The sequence below is a fragment of the Schistocerca serialis genome, chromosome 1 (assembly GCF_023864345.2).
Source record: "Schistocerca serialis cubense isolate TAMUIC-IGC-003099 chromosome 1, iqSchSeri2.2, whole genome shotgun sequence".
Lineage (NCBI taxonomy): Eukaryota > Metazoa > Arthropoda > Insecta > Orthoptera > Acrididae > Schistocerca > Schistocerca serialis.
In genome coordinates this window covers 308,528,799-308,545,769 of record NC_064638.1, presented here as the reverse complement: position 1 = coordinate 308,545,769, position 16,971 = coordinate 308,528,799, and the positions used below count along the sequence as shown (strand labels likewise).

The 16,971-nt window shown below is 39.1% G+C and overlaps 1 protein-coding gene across 4 annotated transcripts in view; it reads left to right on the top strand.

The window, feature by feature from the left end:
• Positions 1-16,971, top strand: part of LOC126469267 (ATP-binding cassette sub-family C member 10) — a 392,679-nt gene that overhangs the window by 123,411 nt on the left and 252,297 nt on the right. For all 4 annotated transcript variants that reach the window (XM_050096621.1, XM_050096622.1, XM_050096619.1 and 1 more), the window contains 2 exons: positions 6,160-6,253; positions 14,297-14,534. In XM_050096621.1, the coding sequence (XP_049952578.1) occupies positions 6,160-6,253; positions 14,297-14,534 (332 nt within the window). The remainder of the gene's footprint in view (positions 1-6,159; positions 6,254-14,296; positions 14,535-16,971) is intronic.

Here is a 16,971-nt window from a genome sequence, read left to right as displayed (position 1 = left end):
TCATTTGCCCAGTGTTCCTCCAGACTACAAACTACTGTGAATAATGAAACTAGTTTGTGCTGAAGCAAAAATAGTACAAAGAATTAGAATAAAATAAGAAATAACCAAGTGTATGTGACACCTGGAATTTATGATTGGAAATCAGAAATGTTGTCCGCACGATTCCTAGATATAAAAAAACCGACTCCAACATTAGGTGAAATGCTCGAGTTGTTATTATCAAAGTAGAATGAAAAAAAAAAAAAAAGAGCTAAATAGTAAATAAAAGGGTTGTGCATGGTTAATAAAAATATATGGAATGTATACTGTGGAAATTGGAATTGTTGTTATATGTAATACTAATGTACATAATGAGTATGTGTAAATATCAAGTGTTCGATCTGAGGGGTGGAGAGAGGGGGGGGGGGGGGGGGGGGATATGTAGATTTGAGAATTTCCACCTAAGTAAATTCTAGAACCCCTTGCCCTTCTACCATTTTGAACACATGATATTTTAAAAATAAATGTGAGAGAACGTACATACTGCATGACACATTTTTGTGTGTGCAGACTGGAAAGGAGTCATGAGCACAAGGTAGACGTGATGGTCGAATGGCATTGACAGGTGTTTGGCACTCGCGCCACGGAAGTCGTATTGGAAGAACAAGGAGTGTTTATGTATCTTATGGTGTTTTATATCATTGACTGTTGTAACGAGAAAAAAATTATTTCCATAGTAGAGAGAGAGAGTGCTATAAATTCCTGTTAACCAGCAGTACTCTTCGGAGAAGAAGTTTTTAAAGTTCAATGTAGCCAGAAATCAAGAGAACAAGATCAGCTGTACATACCAAGTAAGTCAACCTATGGGAGAGAGGTGTGAATTTTGCAATCCAACTTCACATCACTTCTGGTTGTCTAAAGCATTAGAATATGATCTGTTTTGATTGCAAATATTAAGGGAAACTGCTGTGAGAACTAATCACATCATGTAGCTCATTTGTTTATTATTTAATTTGCTCTTGCTTTAAGCTTAAAATTAAGACTTGTAATGGCAAACTCTATACGTAGAAATAGCTGTAAAGAGATGATAATCCAAAATTGTCTTCCTCCCTGTGTGTTTTTGTGGCATTAATTTGCTACCAGTTTGTGTACGTTACTTTTTGCCATGTGCATTTGGTGCTATGTACTTCGAAAGAATGAGGAGATTTTAAATTTGATAATCAGTGCTCTTCTGTTTGTTTCATGTACTGTATCTGCTTTGTATAGCTTCAAATTTGACAGCATTTTAGTTGACATTTCATGTTTATTTGTACCACATCTGGCTTACAAGACTGAATTTATTCTTGCTAGAGTAAAACATTTACTATCTTACGTTTTATGTGGTAACTGTGTAAAGTCTTTCAAATGAAACAGCAGTTTTAGGTGTACTAGGGTGACTCATATGTATCTAGTTCGATTTTTTCATAGTGCTGCCCACTACATGGTTTAACTAACTATGTGGATTCCAGTGGAAAAAAAGAAAAAAAGTTGTTTGTATCAAAAATATTTTACAGCAGTGGCTGATTTGCCAATAACTTTGAAATTAATTACCAGTAATAGTGTATTAACATTAATAACAGAATCTGTAAGATTATTATGTATGATGTTTGTGAGCAAATATGATAAGAAGATAACATTGCATTTTATACATTCCTATTCTTTGATAAAATCTCTTTGTACACCATAAAAACTTATGGTGGTACTCAAATATAACCTGTAGCTCCTTTTTTGTAAATATCTGGTTGTAATCCATCATGAGCTTGATATCTTTAAGCTGGTTCATTTCCAACTTACAGTTTATTAACTAGATGTTGAACATTCACAAAATCTTCATATTCACCACTACAAAGGAACTTAAGGGACTCACGTCTCAGGTCAAATGTGCAAAAAACTGTCCTGTCCTGTTTTGTTATAAAAAATAATGTGTGATCATCACTGTAGAAACTGTTGTTGTTGTTATTGTTGTTGTTACTACCTTCAGTTTGGAGACTGGCTGGGTGCTGCTCCACACGGTACTCTATTGTATGCAAGTGTCTTCGTCTCTGCTTAACTACTGCAACCTGCATTCAGTTGAATCAATTACTTATCTGAGCCTTTTGATGATTTTTGATGTTGCCTCAGAATATATCCAGTCAATCAGTCGATCAATCAATCCCTTCTTTTAGTCAAATTGTGCTGTCAATCTCCCCGATTCTGTTGAAGACCCATTCATTAGTTATCCAATGTACCCATATAATCTTCAGCATTCTCTTTAGCACCACATTTCAAAATATTCTATTCTCTTCTTGCCCATACTGTTTATCATATGTATTTCACATCCATACAAAGATACAATCGAGACCTATCCATATCAACATTAAATTTTCTCATCTGTGTCAAAAAATTTGTCTTTTTCAGAAATGATTTTCTCATTATAGCCAGTATGCACTTTATATTGTATCTATTTCAACCATCATCACTTACTTTACTTCTCAAGTAACAAAACTCATCTACCACCCAATATCCTTGTCACTGATTTGTTCTAGAATCTTAGAACATATTCTGAACTCAATTAGAATGAGGTATCTTGAACAGAATGATCTCCTCCCTGCCAACCATATACAATAACCATATACAAAAACAATATCTAACATATAGGCATAGACCTATTTCAAGTGCTCTATATTTCTATCAATATCTTAGGATAATGACATAGTGATATCAACATGTATATGATAATGACATAGTGTCATCAGCATGAATACTCCCCGCTTAATATAAATTTGTATAATGTTTTCTTTTTTATTGTGAAATTAACACTATATAAAATTCCAAATGTTTGCTATTGTACTACACTAACATTCATATGATTTATATATACATTGTTATGAGAATGTAACCATCTTTATACTGTAATTGAACTTATTGATGAAGCCCATTGTATAAGAAAATACTGAATGGCTAATAAAGATTCTTATTCAACCAGCATGGATTTCAAGAACATTGATCATGTGTAACCAACTCACACTTTTCTCACATGACATACTGAAAGCCTTGCATCTAGACGGTCACGAAGAAGAAGTATTTCTTGATTTGAAAAAAAAGCATGTGACTCTGTCCCACACCTATGCTTATTAAAAAATATGTGATCATATGGGGTATGAACTGAAATTTTTGACTAAATTGAGGGCTGTTTGGAAGGGTGGACACACCATGTTACCTTGGATGGAGGGTCATTGTCAGATTTCTAAGTAACTTGCTGTTCATGTTGTATATTAATGACCTTGCAGACAATGTTAATAGTAACCTCAGGCTTTTTGCAGATGATGCAGTTATCTGTAATGAAGTATTGTCTGGAAGAAGCTGAATAATATTGTCAAACCTTAAAAAGATTTCAACTTGTGTAGAAACTGGTAACTTGCTCTAAATGTTCAGAAATGTAAAATTGTGCACTTCACAAAATGAAGAAACATAGTATCCTAATACCATAATATCGATCAATGACTGTAATATCAATGAATCAGCCAACTCATATAAATAACTTTGTGTGAAATGAAACAATCGCATAGGCTCACCAGAATCTCACTGTGACTAGAAGTTGATGAGAAGCTGAATTGGTGTGTAGATCATGCTGTGCCACTGAAAGGGAATGCAGTGTAGACACTGCCACTGCTGCAGGTCAACAAGCTGCAGCTGTGATCTGCAGGGCTACTGTAGACTCATCATGGTACAGTTCCCTCTGTAGTCGTAGTAGAAAATCTTCTGACTCTTGGACTAATTAGTTTCATCTCTGTAATAATTGTAGTAAATAATTGTTATTCATTGACTACTCAAACCCCTTCAAAATTTTTAATTTGCAGTGCTGTTAATTGCTTTGGCACTGCAACATAATCAGGCTTTTGACCATTGTTGCTATGGACAATAGCTATCAAACAAAAAACTAAAACTAAACTACTCCCAACAGGCCATGAAGGCTCAAAGGTACCGACTGGCCGCCGTGTCATCCTCAGCCCACAGGCATTACTGGATGCGGATATGGAGGGTCATGTGGTCAGCACACCGCTGTCCCGGCCGTATGTTAGTTTCCGAGACCGGAGCTGCTACTTCTCAATCAAGTAGCTCCTCAGTTTGCCTCACAAGGGCTGACCCCCCCCCGCTTGCCAACAGTGCTCGGCAGACTGGATGGTCACCCATCCAAGTGCTAGTCCAGACTGACAGCGCTTAACTTTGGTGATCTGATGGGAACCAGTGTTACCACTGTGGTAAGGCCATTATGGGCAATAGCTATTGACTCGGAGGGGGATCACCAATCTTCTTTAAAATTTCAAATTTCTGTTTGCTGTTCTTGTTCTTAGTCAATATTATTTACTCCCAGCTGTATTTGTTTTTGGTCTTCTGGGTTGTTGTTACCGATTTCCCCATGCGATGTATGCGATGGTTATGTACCGTGATATCGGGTGGTGAAGTAAGGTCTGATTTGGAGGTAAAATGTCCATTTTTAATCTTGCTCATCTTATTATTTCAGCACACTTGACAACTTCTTCTGATGAAACTTCTTTCCTTAAAGTTCTGCAGTTACTGCTGCTAATTAAGAGTGCAATACAACAGCCAATGCGCGGAACAAATACAAAGCTCCTCATAAACAATGTATTGTGTACTCTGCATCCTTGTTTACAATGACGATGCAATACAAAAGTGCTTCATTACTCAGAATATCAGAATTACATTGATAAGGACAAAGTCCAAAAACATTCTGTCTTATTTAACAGATTTCAATTGAGCAAATATATAACAGGTTTTTTCTTGAATGAGATTTTCACTCTACAGCAGAGTGTGCACTGATATGAAACTTCCTGGCAGATTAAAACTGTGTGCCGGACCGAGACTCGAACTCGTGACCTTTGCCTTTTGCGGGCAAGTGCTCTACCATCTGAACTACCCAAGCACGACTCATGCCCCGTCCTCACAGCTTTACTTCTGCCGTATCTCGTCTCCTACCTTCCAAACTTCACAGAAGCATCCCCCAGGCTGTGGCTAAGCCATGTCTCCGCAATATCCTTTCTTCAAGGAGTGCTAGTTCTGCAAGGTTTTCAGGAGAGCTTCTGTGAAGTTTGGAAGGTAGGAGACGAGATACTGGCAGAAGTAAAGCTGTGAGGACGGGGCGTGAGTCATGCTTGGGTACCTCAGATGATAGAGCACTTTCGCGTGAAAGGCAAAGGTCCCAATTTTGAGTCCTGGTCCGGCACACAGTTTTAATCTGCCAGGAAGTTTCAGGTTTTATCTTGTCTCCATGCCATCATATGCATCGTCCCGGCCACTCTTCTGCTATGATTCGTACCATATCTGCAAGGTAGGACCCAACAAAAGTGAATAAGCTGCCCAACCAGCAGGTACTGCAAGTGTGGTACAATGTGTATCATCGTCCTGGCCTGCAGGTACACTGCATCCTTCTACATCATAATAAATGTGTAAAAATAAAACATACATTCAGGCGGTAGGTTAATCTAGTTCATTGCTTCAAAAAATGCTTGTGCAACACACCACTTCACCGAAATGACGTGTTTAAAAGCTATAATTCTTTAAACAGGAACTGGTATGCTGTTTTAAGATTACACATGATTCTTTAAAATCCAATTCTGCATTCAGCAACTATCATCTACCAATCTTAATAAACTGCTACTATCAGATGTACAACATTTTTACGTAGGAGTGGGAAAAATTCAAAATTTCATGACAATTGTAAAAAAGTGCCAATTTTGCCTTATGTTGCTAAAAATCACAATTTTCACGTTATTTTCTACTTTGTTATTTATTTGAAATTTTTCTTTCCTTAGCGGCAGTATAGGTCATTATTCCACACAGAATGCTCCTAGAAATTAAAAGTGTAGGAAACAAAGTTACATAATATTGCATACCTCCCCGTTTTCTTTTTTTTTTTTTTTTTTTTTTTTTTTTTTGTAAATCAGTTGTTAATACCTTTGTAGAGCTAACAGAATCACATTCCTTTCTAGAATGAGGGAAACTGTCAGGTATCTCTAACTTAAATCTGATTTTAAAATATGAAGGGAGTTTTCCATTTAACAAATCTCCTATTACTGTTCCTCCTTACATTACTTGTGTGCAGACATCAGCCTCTTTACAACCTTTATTTCCTTGTTTTAGGACAGGGGAAGTTGTAAACTTCATGAGCACTGACACAGATCGTGTAGTTAATGCCTGTGCCAGTTTTCATGCATTTTGGAGTATTCCTCTTCAGGTAAGGTACAGCATTTTATATTTGCCATAATTGTTTTTAGTTTGTTTTCCCTGCCACGGACATTTCAAAAGTTTTTAAATGTCATTTGTTGCTGACTTCTGTTATTTATATACATTGTACTTACATTTTGCACCTAAGTGTCTCATTTCATTAACTGTCACTAACCCTCGTCCCATCTTTCTCTCTCTTTCTGTGCGTGTGTGTGTGTGTGTGTGTGTGTGTGTGTGTGTGTAAAGTACCTTGCTGACCATGTTAGCAGCAGCATTGTCACAGCATCTGCAGATACAGAAGTGGCAACAAAGTACATTCTTATGCTTTTTATTCCCTATTTCTTTCTTTCCCTGTTTTAATAGTGTTCACTTATGGCTACCGTGGACTCGGCATTTTTGGAATGCCGCCAGGAATAATTCTGCCTGCACAAGGAGCTGCAGTAATAGCAGTAGGAGTGGGAACAGATGCAGGCTGTGATAACCCAGAATGCTGGCTTGCTTCGTGTCCTTACCTCGTGCCCTGCCCCCAACGTCGTTTGCCAGTTTCAGTGAGTCTAAGGTGGGAGAATTATCTGCACCAGTTCTTGCTGCACTGTCGTGTAAGATATATTGTCAGTCTGGTTGATAAGACAACTTTGTTGTCCAGCAGTGCAGGTTAATATGAAGTTACCCAAAATTTTAAACTCTCCACTCAGCCCGAGAAGCCTCCCTTTGACGAGTTTTGTCAGTTGCTTACACAATATTTCGGCCATGAAACCTATGTGGTAATGGCATGGCTGCAGGTTAACCAGTATCACTAGTGCCCTTGACAGTTGTATGTGACCTGTATTGCTGATTTGCAAGGCCTCTTGCACAAGTGTTTTGAGTGTCTGTGATGCCTCTTAAGCAGATTCACTAACTTTGTGACAGTTTGCCTAATTTATTTTTTCGTTTGTTGTCCTCGGTGTTGATGTACTACGTTGTGATACTGGCTGAAAAATGGGGTGTGGAAGTACAACACTGATTACTTTAAATAATGTAGCTGACAGGTGCACAGTTGCATTTCACAGTAGTTATCTTTCACTGTTCACAACTCCCCCCCCCCCCTCCCCTCCCCCTCCCCCAATAGTACACAGTTATATATGGCCAGTGCACTATTGTTTTAACTTTCCATAAGCCTCATTAATAGTTTTCAGGCAAATCTCCACATACTGCTACAATAGTTTACTATTGAACATGCATAAGCAGTAAAAACCTAACCACAAAGTTCACAGTTCTTGAAATATAGAAAGTTACATATGGAACAGACACTGTTATTGTTTTAACACATGGCCTAATTGTGTTACACTTATTTCATGAATGCATTGTTGTTGATCTAACCAATACAGGTTCCTCGTCTGAAACTCGGCCATGGACTGATTGTCTCGGGACCAAAAATTGAGCCCTTATATAACCTCACAATAATAGGTACTAAAACTACACATTATTTGAAGTTAAATTTACAGAAATTACAATTAAAACTTAACTCATTAAATTAACTGAATACATTGAAAAGTTGGTTCTTTTTAACAGTTTCTTCTACTGTAAAAGTTATGCCAAATTATTTGTTTAAATCAAGAAATTAACGAATATTGTTACTCAAACAATACTTTTGACAAAACTGTTAATTAGTTTGGAATTAATTAAGGGCTGGCTTTGCTAATGTGTTTTCGCATAGATCCAAATAGATCCTTTAAGAATATTATTAGTTGTTCCTCCAATTGTTTATAATTAGTACAGAATTTATATTTGTTTATACGTCAACAATAGAATTTAAGTTATTAAACAATTACTGATTTCACCCTATAACAAAATATACTAACTAGGAATAGTTGAAATAAATTATAAAATCAATTACACACATAAAATTAAGCACAAAATTAGATCTGGTGTTATATTCATTAAAACTGAGGGTCAACCTTTCTCTTTTATGAAAATGTAGATTATAATCATGTATGTTAATGGTAATTAGTTAAAAGTGAAAAAATGAATTCTAAGGAGACAGATAGCAAAACAAGAGGGGAAGTAAAAATATCCCAGCTTTCTTTGTCTCAACTTGGCATGTAATTGTCCAGTTGGCTCTTAATCCCAAGGATCAGACTTAGTCGATGGGCTTGTACGACCCTTTTTTAGACACTCTTAATCCCAAGGATCTGACTTAGTCGATGGGCTTGTACGACCCTTTTTTAGACAAAGTTGCCCAAATTGTGGAATGGCATGAACTCATGGTGGAGGCTTGGGACAGCCTTTCTAATAATTGGCAGGTGGCGTGATTAGGTGTACAGGATCAACAGCCCCTGGGGCCCTGTCAGATACCTCAGGTGGCCTTGCTTCCCACGGAGTCACCTTGTGTTGCTGCCATTGACAATTCTGATGTAACACTATCTTGGTGTTCCCTGTCATCACCTGCTCCAAGGTTGATGGGTTTGCATCGCTTGCAGCATGGTATTGCCTGTCGATTGTGATTTTTGGATCCTTGGCGTCATTCTCCTTCCACTCATTGAGTGAACCACCAGTCCTGCCCTGATTGTCATTTGTTGCACATTCGCCAAGACTGCCCACTTGAGGAGGTTATGTGTCCGGTATGCCATCAGATATAATGTTTCGCAACTGTTTGTGACAGTCAGAGAGCTGCAAGTTGGTTGTCGGACAGTCCAGTGTTTTCCTTGGACTCTGGGCTGTGTCCAATGCCCCACAAGTGTCGCCCCAGTGTATTTTGCTGACATTGATTGTGGATGGGCGGCTTGTTGAATTATAAGTAGACATGGGAGTGTCAGTCAGCCTCATTAACTTGGATACATACAGGATCGTGGGTCGCCTGGAGTTGCAGCAGCCCTCTGTCAGCTTGTGTCTTATAGTACACAGTACATTTCATTGTGAGGGCAATTCTCCATGCCTGTGAGCTGCAGTAATGTGGAATGGCAACTTACATTGTTAGTTGTCAATCCACCATTGGCACAAAATATCTTCGGGCTTGATGCCTTTTCTGTTTTTGGCTTTCAGGCCATTGACAAATTGTATTTAGTGCCTCAGTCCATTATTTTTCATGCTTCTTGCTGCAGTCCTATAGCCTGCTGTTTGAGAGTATCTTGGGCCGGGCTCAAAATTTCAAGGCAATTTTTCTGTTAATTATTTTTGCCATTGAGGGATCAGTTAGGATGATCATGTCGAATAACAGTAGGCAATTTGTGACACTCCAGACTGAAGCCTTTTCATCCGCAGAGGTATTCAGCATCTGAATACCATCTCATTTTACACGGCTTCTAACTCAGAGGTGGAGCACTTTGTGCATACATTCAACACCCAGATGAAGATGTCTGTGTCTGCATGATGATGCATTTGTTGAGTTTTCTGGCTATGTACTGGGCAACACTGGTCATTGGGTGCATGTCTGCACGGGTGCCAGCTGTGAGGTCACCTGGATTTGTTGTGCTCTTGAGTCACATGCTACAGACCACCATGGCCTGCCACATTTTTCTCTTGGCGTTGCTGTTTGGGTGCAGTTCTTTGTGTGGTGACTGTTGTTCATCCACCTCAGGAACACCTTTTCTCCAGTCGTACACGAGCGACAATGCCATTTGGGATCCACATGCAATGTGTGCTGGAGTCACTTGGTGTGGAGCACGTACCACCCCAAATTTAGGGTTTTAATTATCTGCCACACTGGTTACTGCAGATGCGCAGAGTAATTTTAGATTTGGTGAAGTACAGGCAAGATTGAACTCGTGCATATTTTTTAATACATTATTTTATGACATTTTAAATGAGCACTACAACTCCACAGTTGCCTTTACACACGGGATGAAACGGGGCTCCATTGTTTGCTATGTTGTTTTCTCTGATTGTGTCCTCAAGGTCCAAATGTCTCTAGACTTTACTGTCTGTGATGCAGAATTATATGTGATCTTGTGAGCACTGGAGCTAAATTCCTTGTCTGTTCCGATTCTCTGTGTGTCCTTCACACTCTATGATGGCTTGTACCCAGCAGATAAATTAGTCCAGAATATCCAGGTTGCCCTCCTCCAGCTACAATGGCTGGAGAAGGCGGCGTCTTTCTGCTGGGTATCAGGGCACGTGGGTATTGCGGGGAATGAAAGGTCAGATGTAGCAGCCTAGGAGGCGTATCACAATCCTCAGTTATTTCAGTGTGCCATCCCCCCGCATGCTATCACCCCTTGGTTGAATCATGCATCAATGGGAGGATGAGTGGCTGAAAGTGATGGATAATAAGCTGTGTCTCATAAAACTCACTTTTCAGCTGTGACATACCTCCTTTCAGCCACAAAGACTGGATGATGTCCTCCTCGCTCGTCTTCATATAGGCCAAAGTCCTCTGTTGCATGTCTTCTTGCTCTGGTGAGGCGACCCTCCATTTGTGGATGAACTGGCTGTGGCAGATTTGCCAGCAGATCTACCCTCTATTTTAAGTGATGTTCAAATGAATGTGGTGTGGTTTTATGCTTCGGTGAAAAAATTGCCTACAAAAATTTTAGGGATAAGTTTTTAATGTGTTGATAGGGTGAACGCTTCACCCACGTTTCTTGTAAGAGGTCAGCCAGATCCACATCCCTGTGTCTTTCTTTTAGCTCTTCTATGGTTTTACATCTATTTTAAACGCAGATGTAGCATCTTCCACCCTTTCTCAGATATCTTCATGCATGTGAGATAGAGTGACTGTGTGGCACAGTGCGAGTGAGGTGGGAGTGAGTGGATGAGTCTGATTTTATAGGTTTCGTCCTCACTGTGTGCAACAATTTTAGACATTTATTTTAATGAGTTTAAGTCTGCTAATAACCTCACCGTTGAGTGCCCATAAGCTCCACACACACACACACACACACACACACACACACACACACACACACACACACACACAGCAGTGTCCCTCACCATTGCTGCCCCCCCCCCCCCCCCCCCCCCACACCACAGCTTCCACTGTCCTTCTGTTGCCTGCAGCCTTGTGCCCCATTTCAGCTCATGCCTTTACCTGGTGTTGTGGAGCCCACAGATCTCAACTCACTTTCATCGATGGAGGTGGCCCCATCCCCACTATTGCTGGTGGATCCACCAGTGCCTCTTCCTCCATGTCCTTCCACCCTTCCAGCGGAGCCTGGGGTGTCAGTGTTGGCTCCTATGGTGATCAGTCCATTGCTGGGTTCTCTGGCACTCTCTCTTCTTCTGCAATGGAGGTTGCAACCCAACCCTGGCCTTTTTGATGGATTTAATATCCCCTTCAGTGGATGTCATGATGAAGGCAGGTAAGCTGGCATGTGTAGAACATCGAAGTAGTTCACACATCTGTCATGCATGGTGCTTGCATGGTGTCGGTGGGCAGACCCACTGGCAGAAGTGTATACTTGTGAGTGGCAATAAGTGGATCAGGCTACTTCTCTCATGGAGTTTAACAGCCATTGATCTATCCTGGTGCTTCATGCCCAGAGGTGTCGTGTTCTCATTCATTAGCCACATGCTGAGTATGTTTCCAGATTTTATTTATGTTGTTTGGATGCTCCGCTTCCCATAGTTCAGTTCATACGGTGAGTTCTTTCCCCTTGTGAGGTTCTGTTCGCTGGTTGTTACTGAGAGCTGCTGTCATCCTGCAAAGCACCTGCACTGATCATGTTGAGTAGTGGCATTGTCATACATTCTGCAGGTACTATACCTTGTAAGACTTTTCTTAATACTTTACAAAATAAAATTCACAGTATAAAAATAAAATAATAAACACATCTTTTTTACGTTAACCAGACAACACACACACACACACACACACACACACACACACACACACACACTTACTTTTCCTTAGATTGATTAAGGCAACTGCTGGAATGGTTTCTTTGGAAAGTACATGGCCATTTCCTTCCACATCCTTCCCCCATTTTGAACTTGTGTTATATCTCATTCCTTGTTACAAGATGTTAGACCACGACTGTCCTCCTCCTCCTCCTCCTCCTTGCGTTTGCAAGAGATGTGTCTAAACTTCCTTTCCAGGATTGTTGCTTTGACAAACCCAGTGCCAGAGCCATTTTATTTCTATCTGAGCTAATATTCCATCTGTGCTTCTATCTGCGAGACCTTATACGGTAATCTTGTAAAGTAAAGACCTGCTTTTGAACAACTGAAATAGTGGCACGCAACACCCTGTTTTGCCCTGATGACCACAGTGATGTATAATGGTATGCACTTTACAAGATACAGAAAGTATTTGGTTATCATTGTAATGCACTACCACTCAGCTGTCATCCACAGCACATGGAGACTGTTGGGAGTAAAGTCCAAGGCTTGCACGTCTTGCTTTATGGCATCCCATACTTACTGTGTTGATCTGAAGTCAGGTAACTGGAAGACAATACAAGCTTTGTTGAGTCATTGGATGATAGCAAATGTAGTGCTTTTTTTTCAACCTATGCAAATATACATCACATGAGAATACCTCCACCACTTGCATGAACAGTTCCTTGTTGAAAAGCAGGATGCAACTCTTCATGTGTTTTCTGTGTACTTGTATAATGCCAGTAGCTTGTATCTTGGTGTAGTACTGCTCATTAATCCACATATTCTTCTTCCATTCTTTCAGCATGCATTGGCAATGTTCCTGTGCCTTTGTTATTTTCAGTCCTCTGCGATGTGGGGTTATGGCTTTTGTAATCCGCTGTGAGGAGATGGCTCTGATAAGTATGTTCATTTGTTGTTGTTGTTGTTATTGTTGTTGTTGGTGGTGGTGGTCGTTGTCGTCGTCGTCACTGTCATTGTCATCCACTGTTGCAATGGTGAGTGATTTCCTGTATTGCATTCTGCATTCTGTCTAGTCATTGTCATGATCAATAGTAGTAGATGCCAATTACCGTAATTGAAGCACATTAACCCATGGCAGTAACTCTGCTGACAATGGTTTTCTCCCAGAATTGGTGTACTTGTAGTACATCCTTGACAAAAAGACATTTGAAATTTTAATCCTGCATGACCATTAAGATAGTATGTTCCATGTGTCAGGCAGCTGTGTTCTGACCATTATTTAATGTGATGATGTTGTCCTATCCATCCTTCACTTGATTATCATACCAAAGGACAGTGTGAGATCTGACATCCTACTCCTATGAATGTGAACTATTCCATTTATTATACTAACAGGAACACTCTGTAACTCAGCAGCTACCTCTAATTCAGTTGTTCATGAGTGAGTGATAAGAGCCTACCTCAATCCAAGGAAAGTACAAATTCCACAAGATAATGAACTAACAGTCTTGTAAGCAAGATCAGAGAAACATTGTTGAAGTTAATAATAATAATGACACACACACACACACACACACACACACACACACACACACAGAGAGAGAGAGAGAGAGAGAGAGAGAGAGAGAGAGAGAGAGAGAGTTGTTTCTAATTATTGTTTCATTTATTTTAATACCATCCAATAGCTTCTTTTGGATGAGATGAATGTTTATGAGTTTACTTCAGTGTTTCAACATCCGTTGTCCATAGTCCATGTATGTGTCTCATTTATTTGTGTTGTACTGAGCGAGGTGGCGCAGTGGTTAGCACACTGGACTCGCATTCGGGAGGACGACGGTTCAATCCCGTCTCTGGCCATCCTGATTTAGGTTTTCCGTGATTTCCCTAAATCGCTTCAGGCAAATACCGGGATGGTTCCTTTGAAAGGGCACGGCTGATTTCCTTCCCCATCCTTCCCTCACCCGAGCTTGTGCTCCGTCTCTAATGACCTCGTTGTCGATGGGACATTAAACACTAATCTCCTCCTCCTCCTCCTATTTGTGTTGTATGAGTAACACTATCTCATCAAAAGCCGAGTAACATTTAGACATTACCTTTAAAGTATGACGATCATCTTTTGGATCTTCATATTAAGAGTGTTGAATGTACTTCAGAACTTGACAAATCACCACTTTCACTCACATAGATTAATTATAATTAAGTAAATTTTGTAGTACCGATAGTTTTGAAAATTTTGTTGTTTTATAAATGATATGCAGCAAATTGACACACTTCTCAGTGACATGTTATTGTGCAGGTGGCTGTTACTTTGTACTTGTTGTACATTCAGCTTGGGTTATCATTTCTTGCTGGTGTGGCAGTAACTGTGCTTTTGATTCCTGTCAACAAACTGCTAGCTAACAAAATAGGAGTACTTAGCTCGCGTCTTATGGCCAGCAAGGACAGGCGGGTGCAGTTACTGGCAGAAGCTTTAGCTGGAATTCGTACACTTAAGGTTTTAGTGTGGGAAGACTACTTTCTCTCTCTAATCAACAGTAAGTAATTGAACACATCATTTCAAAACAATAAAAATTTTGTATATTTTGAGTGATACTACAGATTTGTATAACAGTGTTAAGTATTTTCTGTGGATGAAAATTATTTCATAAGATATGCTGCATGAGGAAACACTGGGTCTGAAAAGTATAAATAGATATTGAATTATGGATGTAAATGATATGAAAAAATTGTTCACTTCTCAAATATCCAGCTGTATTGATTTTAAAAGGTACATAGTAAATATTAATTGACTATTCATAAAAACAGATTATATTTAAACTGCTAAAAAGAAAAGAATTGGAACTTCCTGGGAGATTAAAACTGTGTGCTGGACTGAGATTAACCTGGGACCTTTGCCTATTGCTGGCAAACGGTATACTGACTAAGATATCCAGCACGACTCATGATGCATTTTCATTATTTTTGCTGTAAGTAGTAACAATCAGTAGCTCTGAAAATACAAGAGTCATTGTTTGTTTTCGGTTCTTTTCTTACAGAATGACTTTTTAGTCAGCAGCAGAGTGGACACTGATTTGAAACTTCCTGGCAGATCAAAACTGTTTGCTGGTTTGGGACTCAGATATGAGATCTTTGTCATAAGCAGACAAGTACACTACTGACTGAGATATCCAAGTTGACACACTACTCATCCTGATAGCTTTTGTCAAGAATTGTGCTTGGTTAGCTCCGTTGGGAGAACACTTGCCTATGAAAGGCAATTGTCCCAGGTGCAAGTCCTGGTCAGATATGCAGTTTCAATGTGCCAGAAATTGTAAAATCAGTGCTCACTTCACTGAAGAATGAATATTCATTCTGCAAGTAAAGAATTAAAAGCAAACAAGACTCTTGTATTTTCAGAACTAATGGCTGTTTCATTGAAAATGTAGCAGATAAAGGAGAATTAGAAAAGTATTGCCAAGTGTTGAATTGCAGAGTACTTGACAAACAACAATCAGTGAAGGACAATGGACGTTTCATATGAGAAGTTATGGAACATAGATGATAATTAAAATTTTAATGATAATAATGATTGAAAGGCAATTCTGAGCATCAGATTTGAAATTAAAATGATGAGTATTTAGTTTTCAGTATGTCACTTCTCCCTCCTGAATTTTGAAAACCATTAACTGCATAATATTGATCCAAGTCTTGTTTTCTTTGATTGCTGCAGCTTTGCATTTCAACCTTTTCATTAATTAAATACATATTAATAGTGATTTAGTGTTCCCTTATCTTCTGAATTTCATTGAATAAAATAATTCTTCTGTTTCTGAATATCGATGAACTTTTATTAATGTGAGTAGAGACATCCTGTTTGTACAGTAGCTGAACGGCTTCAGCCCTTTGAATGGGGTTGCATTATGGGCCTGCAGGATGCCGGATGCACATATCAACAGATTGCTGCACACATTGGGTGTAATTATATAGATCGTGTATTGCTACTTTCAACAACGGTGTGTGGAACATTCCCACACCTGTATACCAAGCTGTAGACATCCACACTGAACAGATGCACATCGAGAGAGGGGCACACTGTGTACTGCTGTGACTGTTTGGGGTCCCTTACTGTTGCGTGTGTTTCATTTGTTCTAAATTTCTTATCATATACTTCAACAACGATGAACTACCTGGCACCCCACTTTTGAATAATGTGACCTTGTCCTTGAGGGTGTTGCATTTTTTTTTCTGGCAGTGTATCTAGGATATTATCTACTTATAAATAACAATATTATGGACTACTTTTGTGTCATTTAATTATTATTGAAGTTATAATAAAATTTGTTGTACACAACTCATTTATATGTGAAGAGGCTACAGAAATTTTCGCAGGTCCATTGCTTATGAGACGATTCCCAAATTTAATTCAGCCAAATTCTGTATCCTCTCACAAGCTGCTCCTTAAAAATGACCAACCATGTTTCTATTTTCCAAGCTATCTACATCAAATATGAGTACCATATGATAAATCATTCCTTTTAATTGTACAGCAGATACTTGAGAATTAATCATGTTTCCTTTTCATTAATTTTTAAACCAATATATATGAGGATGTTCAATAAGTAATGCAACACATTTTTTTTCTGAAAAACTTTTGCAAGGTTTTGGAGCCAGTGGCTCCTTCTTCTGGCAGAAGAGTTGAAGGGGAAGAAAGAGAGGTGAAGGAAAAGACTGGAGAGATTTAGGGAAAGGTGTACGATTCAGAAAATCACCTGGAACCTCAGGTTGGGGATTAGATTAGATTAGATTTACTTTCATTCCAATTGATCCGTAGTGAGGAGGTCCTCCAGGATGTGGAACATGTCAGAAAAACAACAATACACGACAAATATTTACAACTAAAACAAGTAAGCTAATGTACCATTCCACAGGTCCCAAGTGGAATGATCGTCATTTTTTAATGAACACTAAGAGTCATTTTACAAATACTAATGC